Source organism: Mugil cephalus, chromosome 2 (genome assembly GCF_022458985.1).
Source record: "Mugil cephalus isolate CIBA_MC_2020 chromosome 2, CIBA_Mcephalus_1.1, whole genome shotgun sequence".
NCBI lineage: Eukaryota > Metazoa > Chordata > Actinopteri > Mugiliformes > Mugilidae > Mugil > Mugil cephalus.
In genome coordinates, this window is record NC_061771.1 from 2,642,588 (window position 1) to 2,655,060 (window position 12,473).

The following is a 12,473-nucleotide window of genomic DNA, read 5'->3' on the forward strand; positions in this document are numbered from 1 at the left end:
TGCCAAGACTAAAGAAAACTGGTATGAGTAACAGTACCTGTTGTTGACAGATGCTTTATACGATGTGAAAGCCTTCTTCTTCGGTTCATTAAATTCCTGTTGCTCTCTGACAGCAGCTGAACTTGTTTGTTGACACATTTGCACCGTCGAATTTGAAAGGTGTCACACAACCACCACCAGTCTCTGGGTTTACCTTAAAACTACAGACTACTGGTGTAGTTGAACCTGAATACGGTATTCGGAAAGGCACAAATAACATGATTTTAACAAATAGTTATTTTGCCCCTTCAAGTCAGCCTAAGTCACCTCTATTAGCTGCATTTAATGCAAAACATCAACCAATACTGCACATACATCCATAATTATTATAATGGATAATTAACAAATACTTATGTTTACCGTGGCATATCCTAAATTAGAAATATAACTCAAAAAAAAGGATTTTTACACTTATTTATAATTTTATTTGAATACAGATACAATACTTTTTTCCCTCTCAAAATACAAATGCAAAAACAAACACTGAATGCTTTGCACACCCCTACTACAGACTAGTGACGTCATTCAACTCTACACAGATCAGACTGTTACACTGTGACTCAGAGATCCGCTGTTTACCTGAAAGATGTCAGGTAACATCAGTTTGACATTCATATGTGGTGTATGCTGTTGCCTAACTTTCAACGTCCGTCATAGTAAAAAAAAAATAAAAAATCACTTGATTATTTATTCCTTGAAAAACATTATGATTCAGAAATTGTTCTTTCCCATTTTAGGGCACAATGTGAACATTTATGTTGAGATATAACAGAGATAAATCTGAAATCTGTCATATAATCATCTTCATCAACATATATTGTTATTTATTATTATTCATTATTACGCCAGCGTTATATTTATATATAAGCTCACACCATCTGCCTCTGGCTGCAGATTTGAAGTGCTTTGTATGTGGCCTGTGCTGTTCAGCACCATTCAGATAATATAATTTCCTGGGGAAGCCATTTTCCATTTGTTGGCTTGTTGTTGTTGTCATGCATCACTGTGATTGGCATAGCTATTTTAAAAAGATAAAACCACTGATGTGACTGGCTCAGAGTAAATTTATTAACCACGGTGCCATCCAATTTATGTTCCCCTTCAGCAGCTCTTTTAGCACTTTGTGCAGCACATGAACCAAAACAGCAGATGGGTTTGGAGATACGCTTGTTATTGCAGCACAATGGGTCCCTTAGTTTTGTACCCTGTTCCCAGTAAAATTACATATTTGCAAATATTTTAGATGTGGATTTGATATTTTAGATGTTTTCTGTTATAAGATGTGTTCGCCTTTACATTTTCTTTTTTCATCATAGTCAGCATCATAAATGTGCAAGAAAACTGTGAGTAAACAGTAAGGCATGTAGGCCGATGAGTCATGAGCAAGATGGAGGGAACTCTGCAGCTGAGATAGCAATGATTCACAGGAGGTATATGAAGAGGTCACAGTTCTTTGACACGTGTCATCGCACTGAAAAAGAGATGGGCATGTCCATCTGGATGTCATGTTTCCATCACTGCCAATTAGAGCTGGCGCTAATACATAACCATGACTACTGCAGAGTAATTTAACCTGGGAATAAATGGCAATCTTTCCCACTGATGAATAAAGCCAAATGTTGTTTTTGGGAGAAGAGGGCTACAAAGATACAGAAACACTGTACCTGCTCTACAAATACACTCACCAGCACACCTCCTGCCTCTTTCAGCTTTGTTGAGACTGGAGTCCTTCTCTTCTTTGACAGGACAGTTGACACAGATGAATAATGCAGTCAATGTGGGGAAGAATGTGTTTTTATGACATTAAACGATTTGTTGGAGGCAAGTCAGTCATGCTTTATGTGTGACCTTTTCTGTTACTTCCGTCACTCTAAGGTCAGACAGATGAGGCTATTTCATTAGTTAATTTCAATGTTGTGTAGGTCTTCCTTCGTGTCCTGTGGGTGACTGGTAACAGTGTTGGAGGTCTTTGGGTCCTATGTGTTGAGGGGAGGGGCCTCTGTGGATCATCCCACAGATACTTGATCAGTTTGGGGTCTAGTGAATTTGGAGGCCAGGTCAACACCTTGTGCTGTTCTTCATGTTTTTGTGTGTGTGTGTGTGTGTGTGTGTCAGGCTGGGGATGGCTGCTGCCATAAAGAAGTGTCATTGCTATGATGTGGGGGTGTCTGGTCTGGTCTATGTGGGTGGTACATGTCACTAGATGATCAATGTTATTTACTTCTTCTGTCAGTGGTCATAATGTTATGCCTGATTGGTGAACATAGTAGATCATGTCCTGAGACTTAATGTGTCAGTAAGTCACAGATCACATCCCATGCAGCATTCTGTAACATCTTGTTAATGAAGCTGCACACAACCGGAAAATTTAATTTCCAGTCACAATCAGTAATTATTCCCACTGTCAAGTTTTAACTGTACACAAATGGGGGAAAAAAAATATACAAACCTTCCTCTCAGTTTTTAATAGCAGCCTAAATTTAGACACTAGCACGGATTCTGTTAATGCTCTGTGCATTTCAGGTCCTCAGCAGAAATGTAATGTGCTGTGACACTGAACATTCAGCCCAATATAGCGGACAAAGCAGGGTATTTGTGAATGTGTGTGAGTGATTTATTTCGCCCATGTTGGTGGGAGAATTAAAACATGCCATGAAATAGAGAATGCCACAAGCTTTGTCCTCTTAGCTCACCACTTTGAATCTAAGGTCTGTGTTTATCTCATACAAACACACAGTCATTCAGACAAGACTTAGGTTCATTACTGAAGAACTGTTTGATCTTTTAAGAGATCCTATTCATTAATGTGTATTAAACAACTTGGAGGATAAATCCACTTATGCCAAATATTGGCTCACTGGGTGTCAGCAACGTTCTTTTTTTAATATATTACTATCTACAAATAACTTGTTATGGCATGCTGAGGTTTGGATCAGTTGCTTCATGGTGCATTTAGCTAAATGTTTTTTTGCTTAAGAAGTTTGACATGTCTATGTAACATGCTGGTAAAACTTGACATCAGTCAGCTCTGTTCTGGAGTTCTCTGTGGGATAATTTTTTGCCTTTGAGTGTTAAACTTTGGGATTACATGATTTTGGCTAAGCACCACAAACAAATCTATTTCATGTTACACCCTCTTGCACTCAGACAAAGGCATGTCACTATACTTTGCTGAAGCTCACCGGTTCTCATTTTATTTATTTTTCTTATTTGCCTTTTAGTGTACTTTACTGAAATAAACCTTTTATTTTATTTTAACTTTTATGTCTAGTTTGTCTCATTTTTTTTTTATGTCTACTTTATATTACAACCTTCGAGCTGTGTTATAGCACTTCTACACAACTAATCACTGGTGCAATGTTTCTGCTCAGCCTTAATGCATAGTGCCTGGGATCACACTGCCCTTCACTTGCCTGTATATTACACCAGTGAGATTTGAATGAGGTTTTATCTGATGAGCGGTAATTTCTGCATAATGGTGTCATTTATTCTGAGTAAGCTACGGGGGTATGGTTATGTGTCCTTTAAATTGTTACTTGCAAATAAATGGTGTTTGGTTGCTTCATTAAAACAATGTTATGATCCCAGACAGTCTTTTATCAAGATCTAGAAACTGAAACTGCAGCAAGAATAGTTTTCAAGAACTTCCCAAGGGAGTTCAGCTTAGATTTTCATAAATGGTCATTTTGTCATCTGTGGGAGTGCAGCTGCTGTGACCACATCCTGACACAAAGATTCATCAAGAAACAGACTCACAGAGAGCAATTAGCCCCCTGACTCCAAATAAAATTTTATACATTAGAGCATGGGAACATGAGAAGCATCTATTCATTAACTCCTTCTTTTAATCCCTTATACCCTTAAGCACTTTTGAATAATTCACAGTTACTTCCCGCACTACACAGTATGCTGCCCTGCTAAACATCCTTGTAGCTGTTAACTATCAGTGATCATATTGTAAAATAACCTGTTGTTTTGTTCTTTGGAATCTTAAAATAATTTATAGTAACGGATTTAGCAAATCAAACTCTCAAAGGTTTTGAGAATTTTCTGAAACTCTGCCAATAGTATCATTTTTGGGATAATCATTGAATACACAACTCCTATCATTGTCAATCCCATCACGCCCTTAATATGGCTATCATCTATTATCAGCCCAATACAAAGATGTCAGCAGAGAAACCCACCAGCAAACTCTGACATAGTAATCCATCATAGACAAAGGACGTGACACTGTCAGTCTCAGATGAATACATCCCTGGTGGTGGTGATAACTCACTGAACTTAAGATTCCTACTGCTGCTAGAAATCCAGGCAGGCAATGACCTTGCTCCAGACCTGTTAGGCTCTGGAGCCCATTGGCTGTAATTGCTTGTCAAGCAACAGACACAAGATTTGACAGAGTAGTCAGACAGTGTAATCCAGGTGTTTGCAGCATCAGTATGTCTCCTACTAAACATTCCGTTGGGAGGCTGGAAGAATACACTCTGACCTTTGCGTTCACATATGAAGCTATTTGCTGGTCGCCCATTACTTTGTATCTGACAGTAGGTCACTAGTGGACGTTCCAGGCATTTTATATTTCACATCTCAAATGTTTACTAGTGAAGCAAACAGAGCTTAAAAATGTTGTCTGTGTATGGATGATTTAACTCTTTTTGTCGTCTCCCATCTCTATTTGAAAAGAAAATACTGTCAGTGCTGCAGCTGCTGCCATCAGCTGCTGCCATCACTTCAAAGCTGAGATTAGTTCAGCTTTATTTTCTCTCCCTTGCATTTTATGTAAACAAAAGTGAGAAGAACAAAGTTGTTCCAAATGTTAAAATTTGTTGGACTTGTGCTTCCTGGAAATGTTAAATACCTCCCACTACAGCTGCTTTGTGCTTTTATATTTATAATTTGATGTCTATTTTATTTTATGATTTACTTATTGTAAAAAAAAAAAAAAATGAAAATAATATTGTAAACAATAAAGTTCTCCTCTTAAAATTGCCCAGAAGAAATAACCACATGTCTTTTCTTTTTGTTTCTTTTGAGAGTTGTTCTGTTCTTAAAGCCCTTCGAAATGATGCCTTAAACATATATAGTACAGATTAGTTCTACAAAGACATTCAACAACAAGGATTTCCATTTGTGTTTCAAGCTTTCAGTCACCTTCCTGGTTCTGGGCCATTATACGTGAATTCACTCTGACCGTGGCACTGTCTGTGTAATTATCCTAATGAGGTCTGGTACAGCTTATATTGCAGTCAGAGTCTGTCTTACCTCTCTCCTCACTGACTCCGCTCTCCTCTGTGTGTGTCCTGATTAGTGTTATGACGCACTTTTCAACACTGATGGCCAGTGTATTTGTCTTGCCACAAACATACCTATGTGCACAGCCACTCCATTCACTTGGCCTTCGAAAAAGACAGAGATAGAGACAAGGTACTGTAGGAGAGACAATTAGTAATTAGTTCCTGGCATTTCTCATTCTCATATCATCATACCCGAAGGTATCATAGGATATAAAGATAAGTCCACATTCAAACACCAGACTGAAGAGTGTGTGGGTGTCTGGCCTGAACAAAACCCAGTTTATGACAAGAGAACAGAATACAGCCCTGAGCAGTCTTCACTGCTGTAGGCATAGGAGAGATCAAGCTGTAGATATAGAGGCTAAACGCAGTGAATCAAACTGTTGGCTTTTAGATGAATAATAACATGAATGCACAAACAGGAAAAGATACTCAAATGAAACTGATGGACTTTAGAAATCATAATGTCAAGTAAATGTTAGAAAGACCAAATCTCTTAAATTCCATTTGCAAAGTAGCATTTTATACACATCAAAGGAATGAAAAGGCTTCAGAAGATTGAATTTATTTCAGCATAACAAACACAAGAACCAGGAGCAACTAAATACTGTAGAAGAATAAATATAGACCAAACATTGTTAACAAATTACATTCAGCTCTTAGTGGATGGGAAAAATAATTAAAAACTTCTGTGTAATGTGTATTGCATTTAATAATCTGATTCCAAAATATTAGTTTTTGTGGTGATTATTTAGGTAGTCTGAAGCGAGAGCCCAAAGGCAAAGCAGTGAACTCTGGATGGGTGATCACTGCCTGAGAGCACAGTTTGAGCTCAATATAGAACATTTTTGTCAAACAGACCAGACAACTGTTGTTTGTTTCTGACAGTGCAGCATGAGTGTGTTTTCATATTTCATACTGAGACTTATCAATGTTTAAAATTCCATCTTAAAGTTTGTCTCTTGCTGGAGCACTAACTATGACAAACACCACAGGGTCATTGCTGTACTATAGGCAGGATAGTTTCCCTGCAAACTCAGTAAAGAGAAGTGATTAGCTTTTAAATAGATGTTTCAAGACAGCAGAAGTGGGACAGACGCTACAGAAGTGTCTCTCAAGACTGTAGTATACTTACGGAGCATAGCAGAAGAGACTTTGCTTTTGATCTTCATTGTAGTAAAAAAGTAAACAGTGAAGTGAAGTGTACCTTATAAGGAATAATCTATGATGATTAATGCATGATTAATGTGCAAACTGTTTTTCCTCGTCTTTGTCTCCACTTAGTGCTGGGAGGTGTGGAGTCTCGCGGTGTGCTGAGGAAGATCAGTGACATGTTGGAGGTGATTCTGAAGAGGATGGACAGTCTGTCCAAACTGGACAACTCCTCCACGACTGATGCAAGGCGCCTGGATGAGCTCAGCTCTGCTATCAACAGGTATATCCACAGTTCTGTGTTTGGTGGTAAGGTTAGTCAGTACTTCCCACATAGAAGGAGAACAAATATCATCAAAATAAGAGTCACTCTGGTTTGGCAGAATTTCTTCTTTATATTGCAGTTGCAAATGGTGTAACAGGAGTGATAGTTATTGAATAAAGTAGTATTTAAAGTAATATCACAATAAATCTATGTTCTTAAGTGTTACACTTTTAAATGAAAAAACTAACTCTTTACATAGACTAATGCAACTTTTAATGACCACAGGTACATCTCAGGGCAATACAAACAGAGGGCTGCTGGTAGAGCATTTTATCTCTCTCACAGTCACTTGTGGAAATAGCTACCTATTATCTTAAATTCATTGCAGCAAACATGAAAACTTGAATGGCCTTGCTGCTACAGCTTTCATCAGATTGCTCCTTTCGATGCCCTGTTAGTCCCAACACATCCAATTTGTCTTTTCTATCCTTTCTAACTTTCATTTTAAACAGCCTGACTAAACTCAGCAGGAATGATGTGATACACTCTGACAGAAATCCCCTCACTTCCTCAAACCTTGTTAAATGATCCTGGATAAGCGCTCAGGTTTAGATCTGCACAGAGGCACTAGAGCGGAAGGATGGAGCGATTAATACGGTCTGACGTTGGTGTTAACTGCAATCAATGTCTAGTAATGGGCTGCTTAATGTGGAGGAAGCCGATCCGCTCTTAGACCATTACTGAAGAGAGCCCTGCTAAGAGTGGGACTGTCTATTTAGACTTAAACCAGTTTGGTACATTTGTGTATTACTGTGTAGTTGTTTAAGGGATAAATAGAGACTTGTGCTCCACATTTTACTGGGTTTGTGTGAGTGTGATGAGGATGAGTTGTGTAAAGAGTAGAGATGTGAAGGATCTCCATGGCTGTGATGTGCTAGTGTTTGAATGTGCCTCACTGCTTAAACAGTTTTATTTTTTTTATTTTTATTAAAATAAATAAAAGTGTGATTAATATAGCATCATAATAGGTTTGAGTTGGGGTGTCTGACTGGCAAAGGGGATAAAGCACACAGCCAACATTGCAGAGAGCCAAGCTTACTCCCCAGCAGCAGTGGTTTGGCTCAGCTACGTGTCCCATTCACACACAACTGGCATTCAACCTATCAGCCATATTTAGCAGACCCAACAATGCCAATATGATTACTTAAAGGCTAAGATCCATATGCAATAAATGTTTTTTTTTATTATTATTATTTATAGTCTATATGTATTCCCCCTAATGAAAATAAATCAAAATGACTTGTAAATATAGAAGAAAACTACAAAAGAAGAATTTTTAAAACTGTTTAGGAAATAAGTATTCTGAATAAGCATCAACAGACCGATTCTTTCCACTTTTACAACCGACTAAATAAAAGAACAAAAAGAATAAAATATTGATTAATGATTACACGGTACTAGAAGATCACACTAACTCCTACAAATTCCTACAATACTTGGTGCAGCTTTAGGGGGCTTTCACACCGGGGACATATCTTCATAGCTGTTAGCTCTTCTTCACGAGGTCGATTTGTTTGAGCTGGTGTGAAGACAGCAATCGCATTTTGTTCTGCAACAAATGAACCTGAGGTGTTCCCAGGCCACTTGCTGGATTAATTATATATCCAAGCAGTTTACGTGTTGTGGAATATGGGAGTGTATGCCTACAGAGCATGTATTCGGAGAGATTTGGCAACAGCATGCCATCTCAGTATTGAAGCTCAGTCAAACTGAACATGTTCACGTACAAAACACTGAACAGAACAGCAATATATATGTCCTGCATAATGACATCCAAACCCAAAACTGTTTGTATAGTATTAAGGTCATGCCATATTTTACATTCATTATTACATTTATCCTGTGTTATAATGAATGTTAAGCTCATGTCAGAACTCTGTTTCAGTTGGTCTGTGAACATAAAGCGAACCAGGTTAAAATTCAACATTTTATCAATTACTCTCTGAATCTGGACAAAATATACACTAGGTGTGAATGCACTCTCAGTTTATACACAATTGGTGGTGTGCTTAGTTTACTTTCTCATTCCTTGGATTTTATTTGTTGCAACTAAGAAAATGTGTGACTTACAAAAATGACTTAACATTTTAAGGCTTGTAAGAGATTATATTTGTGCAAGCTGTTGTCATGTTGAGCAGTAAACATCAAAAACCAAACAGAAATTGACACATGAACATAAAAAAGCAAGCTTCTTGCTTTTACCCTTAGAGTTCTCCCTGACAAGTATTTTACTTCAACAGCACTGTTCTCTGAACAATATCAAATCAAAATCAGAACACGCTCCAATACAATCCGTTTTATGCTGTTCTGTCTTTACAGTCTTTGCTTTGGACTGAATAGATCCCTGGAGCAGAGCAGTTGCAGTGAAAGTTTTGAGAAAGAACGGATACTGACTAAGGACACTTTGGTTGTCACAGAGAAATGACCAACACACGTCCTTGTCTTATTGATAATGTCTCCTTTTTTTGTTTAACAAATATTGTTCTCAATGAGTTTGTGTGTAACTGTGTCATGTGCTGTAAGTGCATGTTAGTTCATTTGAGGTAAAACTTGTTATACCCAGTCTTGCAGTCTTGATTTGAGACCAGGGCGATAACCCATTGGCAGAGCACATAGCCTGTAGGATTAATGGCAGGCTAGACACACACAACAGACCCAACACACACACACGCACACACACACAAACTGTCGCAAGTGGGACGGCTTAAGCCTCTCTTCAATCCAATGATTTTCATTCTATCACTCATTTCCACTCTTCTATTGCCTCTATCTCTCCTTCCTCTCTGCCTTTATAATCCATTGCTCTCCTTTTTCTCCCCATGTTCGCCTTTTCAATTTGCTCCGTGCTCTTGCGTTCTCGCACTCATGCACACACAAACAGAGTGCACAAAAATGCTAGTTTGGTATGAGTGACATGTTAATGTGTGACTTTTGCCAACAGGGACACGAGCAAACAGGAAGAGAGAGCTTTATAAAAACATATCCCAAATGTTTAGGCATTACATATCGCAAATGCGCACACACACACATGCACATTGGGCAGCAGTCTCATATCTGTGTGAGCATCATTGGTGCTGACACATTCCTGTGTAGCAGTGAATGGGGCTTGATGTCTGAAGCTCAAGCCTGCGATTTGCCCACGGGGCAGCCACTCGTTAGAGCAGAAAACAGAGGGAAATAACAATGGAGGGAGGGCAAGGGAAAGCAAAGAGCCTGAGAAAATGAGAGAAATATAGGAGGGAGGGGAAAGAGATGCAGAGTTGATTCTCTCCATTTTACTGAGCAGGAAGATTGCAAAGTCCCCCCTTAGGCGTATGCTCTCTCAGTGCTCTGCTTTGACTTCACCTATTTCTCCTCCCTTGAGCACCCATCTAAGCTCCGACAGTAACAGCACTCAGCCCAGGGAGCCTTCTTTCCATAGCACTGAAGTCAATGTCATAGTTTTGCTGGAAGTAGTCAGCAAAGGAAACATGTCAATACTTATTTGTTTTATTCCTTCTTTTCAAAATTCAGCTGGGTTGTAACGGTGCAAATGATATTCCAAATGGAAATGTTCTGATTTACCAATATGTTATTATATAACAATGTGGTTACTATTGTTTTCACTTGGAATACATCACCGTCCTTACTGTACCAAGAGTGCACACATTACATGCTTCCTCATGGGTCAGTTTTAACTGTGGACAGGTTTTCGAATGTTTTTTGAAAATTGTGTCAGAGCATAAACTCTTACTGTGAAAGAAACATATTTGGGGATTAATTCTTAGAGGAAATCCAAACATCCATGACTTGAGAAAACCAACAACCTGCTTGAAGTTCAGTTTCACTTTCCAAATAACGTTTCAATATCTAGTGTAGTTTGGTGGATGGATACTTTTGCCCACAATACTCATAGTGTGGACATGTGGACTAGGGGATGTAATGACTAGTCGACTTTACTGCTGTACCATGACGCTTTAAACATGAAGTAAACTAGTCTTCATGTGAAAATATCAACAAGGACACGCGATTCATCAAGAGTGTGGAAATACTTCACTAAAGAGGACGCCCATACTACTGTGACATACAGAATATGTAAGTCAGACCTGAAATACAACCAATGTACAGATGCAGTGCACACTCATCTGAAAAGGCATCTGCTGACACTAACAAATCCTCTTAATAGCTGTCAGTTAACAACTTCACCAAATATCCTGTGGTAACCGAGAGAGGGAGACACATCAACAATTTGCTGGTGAATTTCTTTGTCTAAAGCAATTAGACCTTTAACTGCTATGCATGTACATATATATCTATTATTTGACAGTGTTGCTATGGTTGTAGACTGTTTTGTTTTTTGCTTTTTGCCGAGCAAGTGCCGCATATTAGAAGTTTCAGACTGGCAGCGTTTATGGTGTTGACATGGGCTACAGCTGAGAGTAGCCCGTGTTCAAGCTTCAGTTACCTTCCAGAAAATTCTCCATATCATCTTTTGTGTGAGATGTGACAATATGTATTCAGGTCAGGAGTATAAATTTCATTGTTTGGAAAGCATTAATTTCTACTGGGTTTTTATGTGTGACGTCATCATTGACATTGACTCTTGACATTGACTCAACTTTCACTTCATATAGTCAACTTTAAAATCTGAAGTCATTCAATTGTTCCATTTTCTACTGCTTTACAGGCACATTTGTGTATTGGTGTATGTGGGCTTGGCAAATGTGTAAATGCATGACTAATCACTACACCATCACACACACAAACAAATCATCTATTGCCCAGACACCTTTGGCTGATGTGATGCTCCCAGAGTGGTCCCTCAAAAGAATTACAGTGGCTTAATAATAGAACCCTTCATTTAGAAAAAATAAGAAATCTGGAAGAGGCTAGCACTTTTTCACACCACTGCAAGTCATTAGTCATAGAGGAAAAGGAGACAGACAGAGAAATAAGAACACAAAAACACACTTTTATTTTTTTTCTAGTTAACATTGATTTTTTTTTTCTCTTGTAGCCATTTGCTGCTTTTCAGAGTGTTCCACTTCTGCTTGGCATCCATCAGCAGATTTCTTGTTGTTACTTCTTCTCCCCTTCCATTTTCCTCCCGTTTTGTCTTCTCTTTGCTTGTCCTTCTTTCAGTTTTGTTCCTCTCATTTGTGAAAGAGCCAACTGTCTACATTCATCAAAAGAGAGGAATTCATTGTGAGTAGCGTGCAACTGTGGGCCATCAAATATGTATATCTTTGTATTTCTTTGATCATAATCACTGTTTAATGTTTCAGTCAAGCTGTTTTGTTGGCTTCCACGAGAAGGCGCACAGGATCTTTTTATTTTATCCCCACTCTTTCTTATCACAAAGTTCCCTCTGGTACTCTTAATGTTTTTGTTGTGGGTGGTTGAGTCTATATTTTCTGCCACTTTTGATTCCATTTTTTTCCTTAAATCTCCCAATGTGTGCTTCTCTCTGTCTCATTTTCAGTTTTCATCCATTTCTCAGCCTCGGTCTGTGCTTCCAGCTCTCTGTCTCCTTTCTCCTCCCCTGTGTTCATCTCTATGCAAGGGTTGACACTGCAGCAGACATTAGAGGTGGTTTTGGTCATGTTGTACGTGGTGCAGAAACAGGGGCTTCCTAGCGTCCACGGTTTTCTCCTCCAGGCCAAATGCAGTGCAGCTTCTGT

The 12,473-nt window shown here is 38.6% G+C and overlaps 1 protein-coding gene across 2 annotated transcripts in view; it reads left to right on the forward strand.

The window, feature by feature from the left end:
• Positions 1-12,473, forward strand: part of LOC124999921 (alpha-1,6-mannosylglycoprotein 6-beta-N-acetylglucosaminyltransferase B-like) — a 103,288-nt gene that overhangs the window by 29,323 nt on the left and 61,492 nt on the right. For both annotated transcript variants that reach the window (XM_047575167.1, XM_047575175.1), the window contains exon 3: positions 6,621-6,771. In XM_047575167.1, coding sequence (XP_047431123.1) covers positions 6,621-6,771 — 151 coding nt within the window. The remainder of the gene's footprint in view (positions 1-6,620; positions 6,772-12,473) is intronic.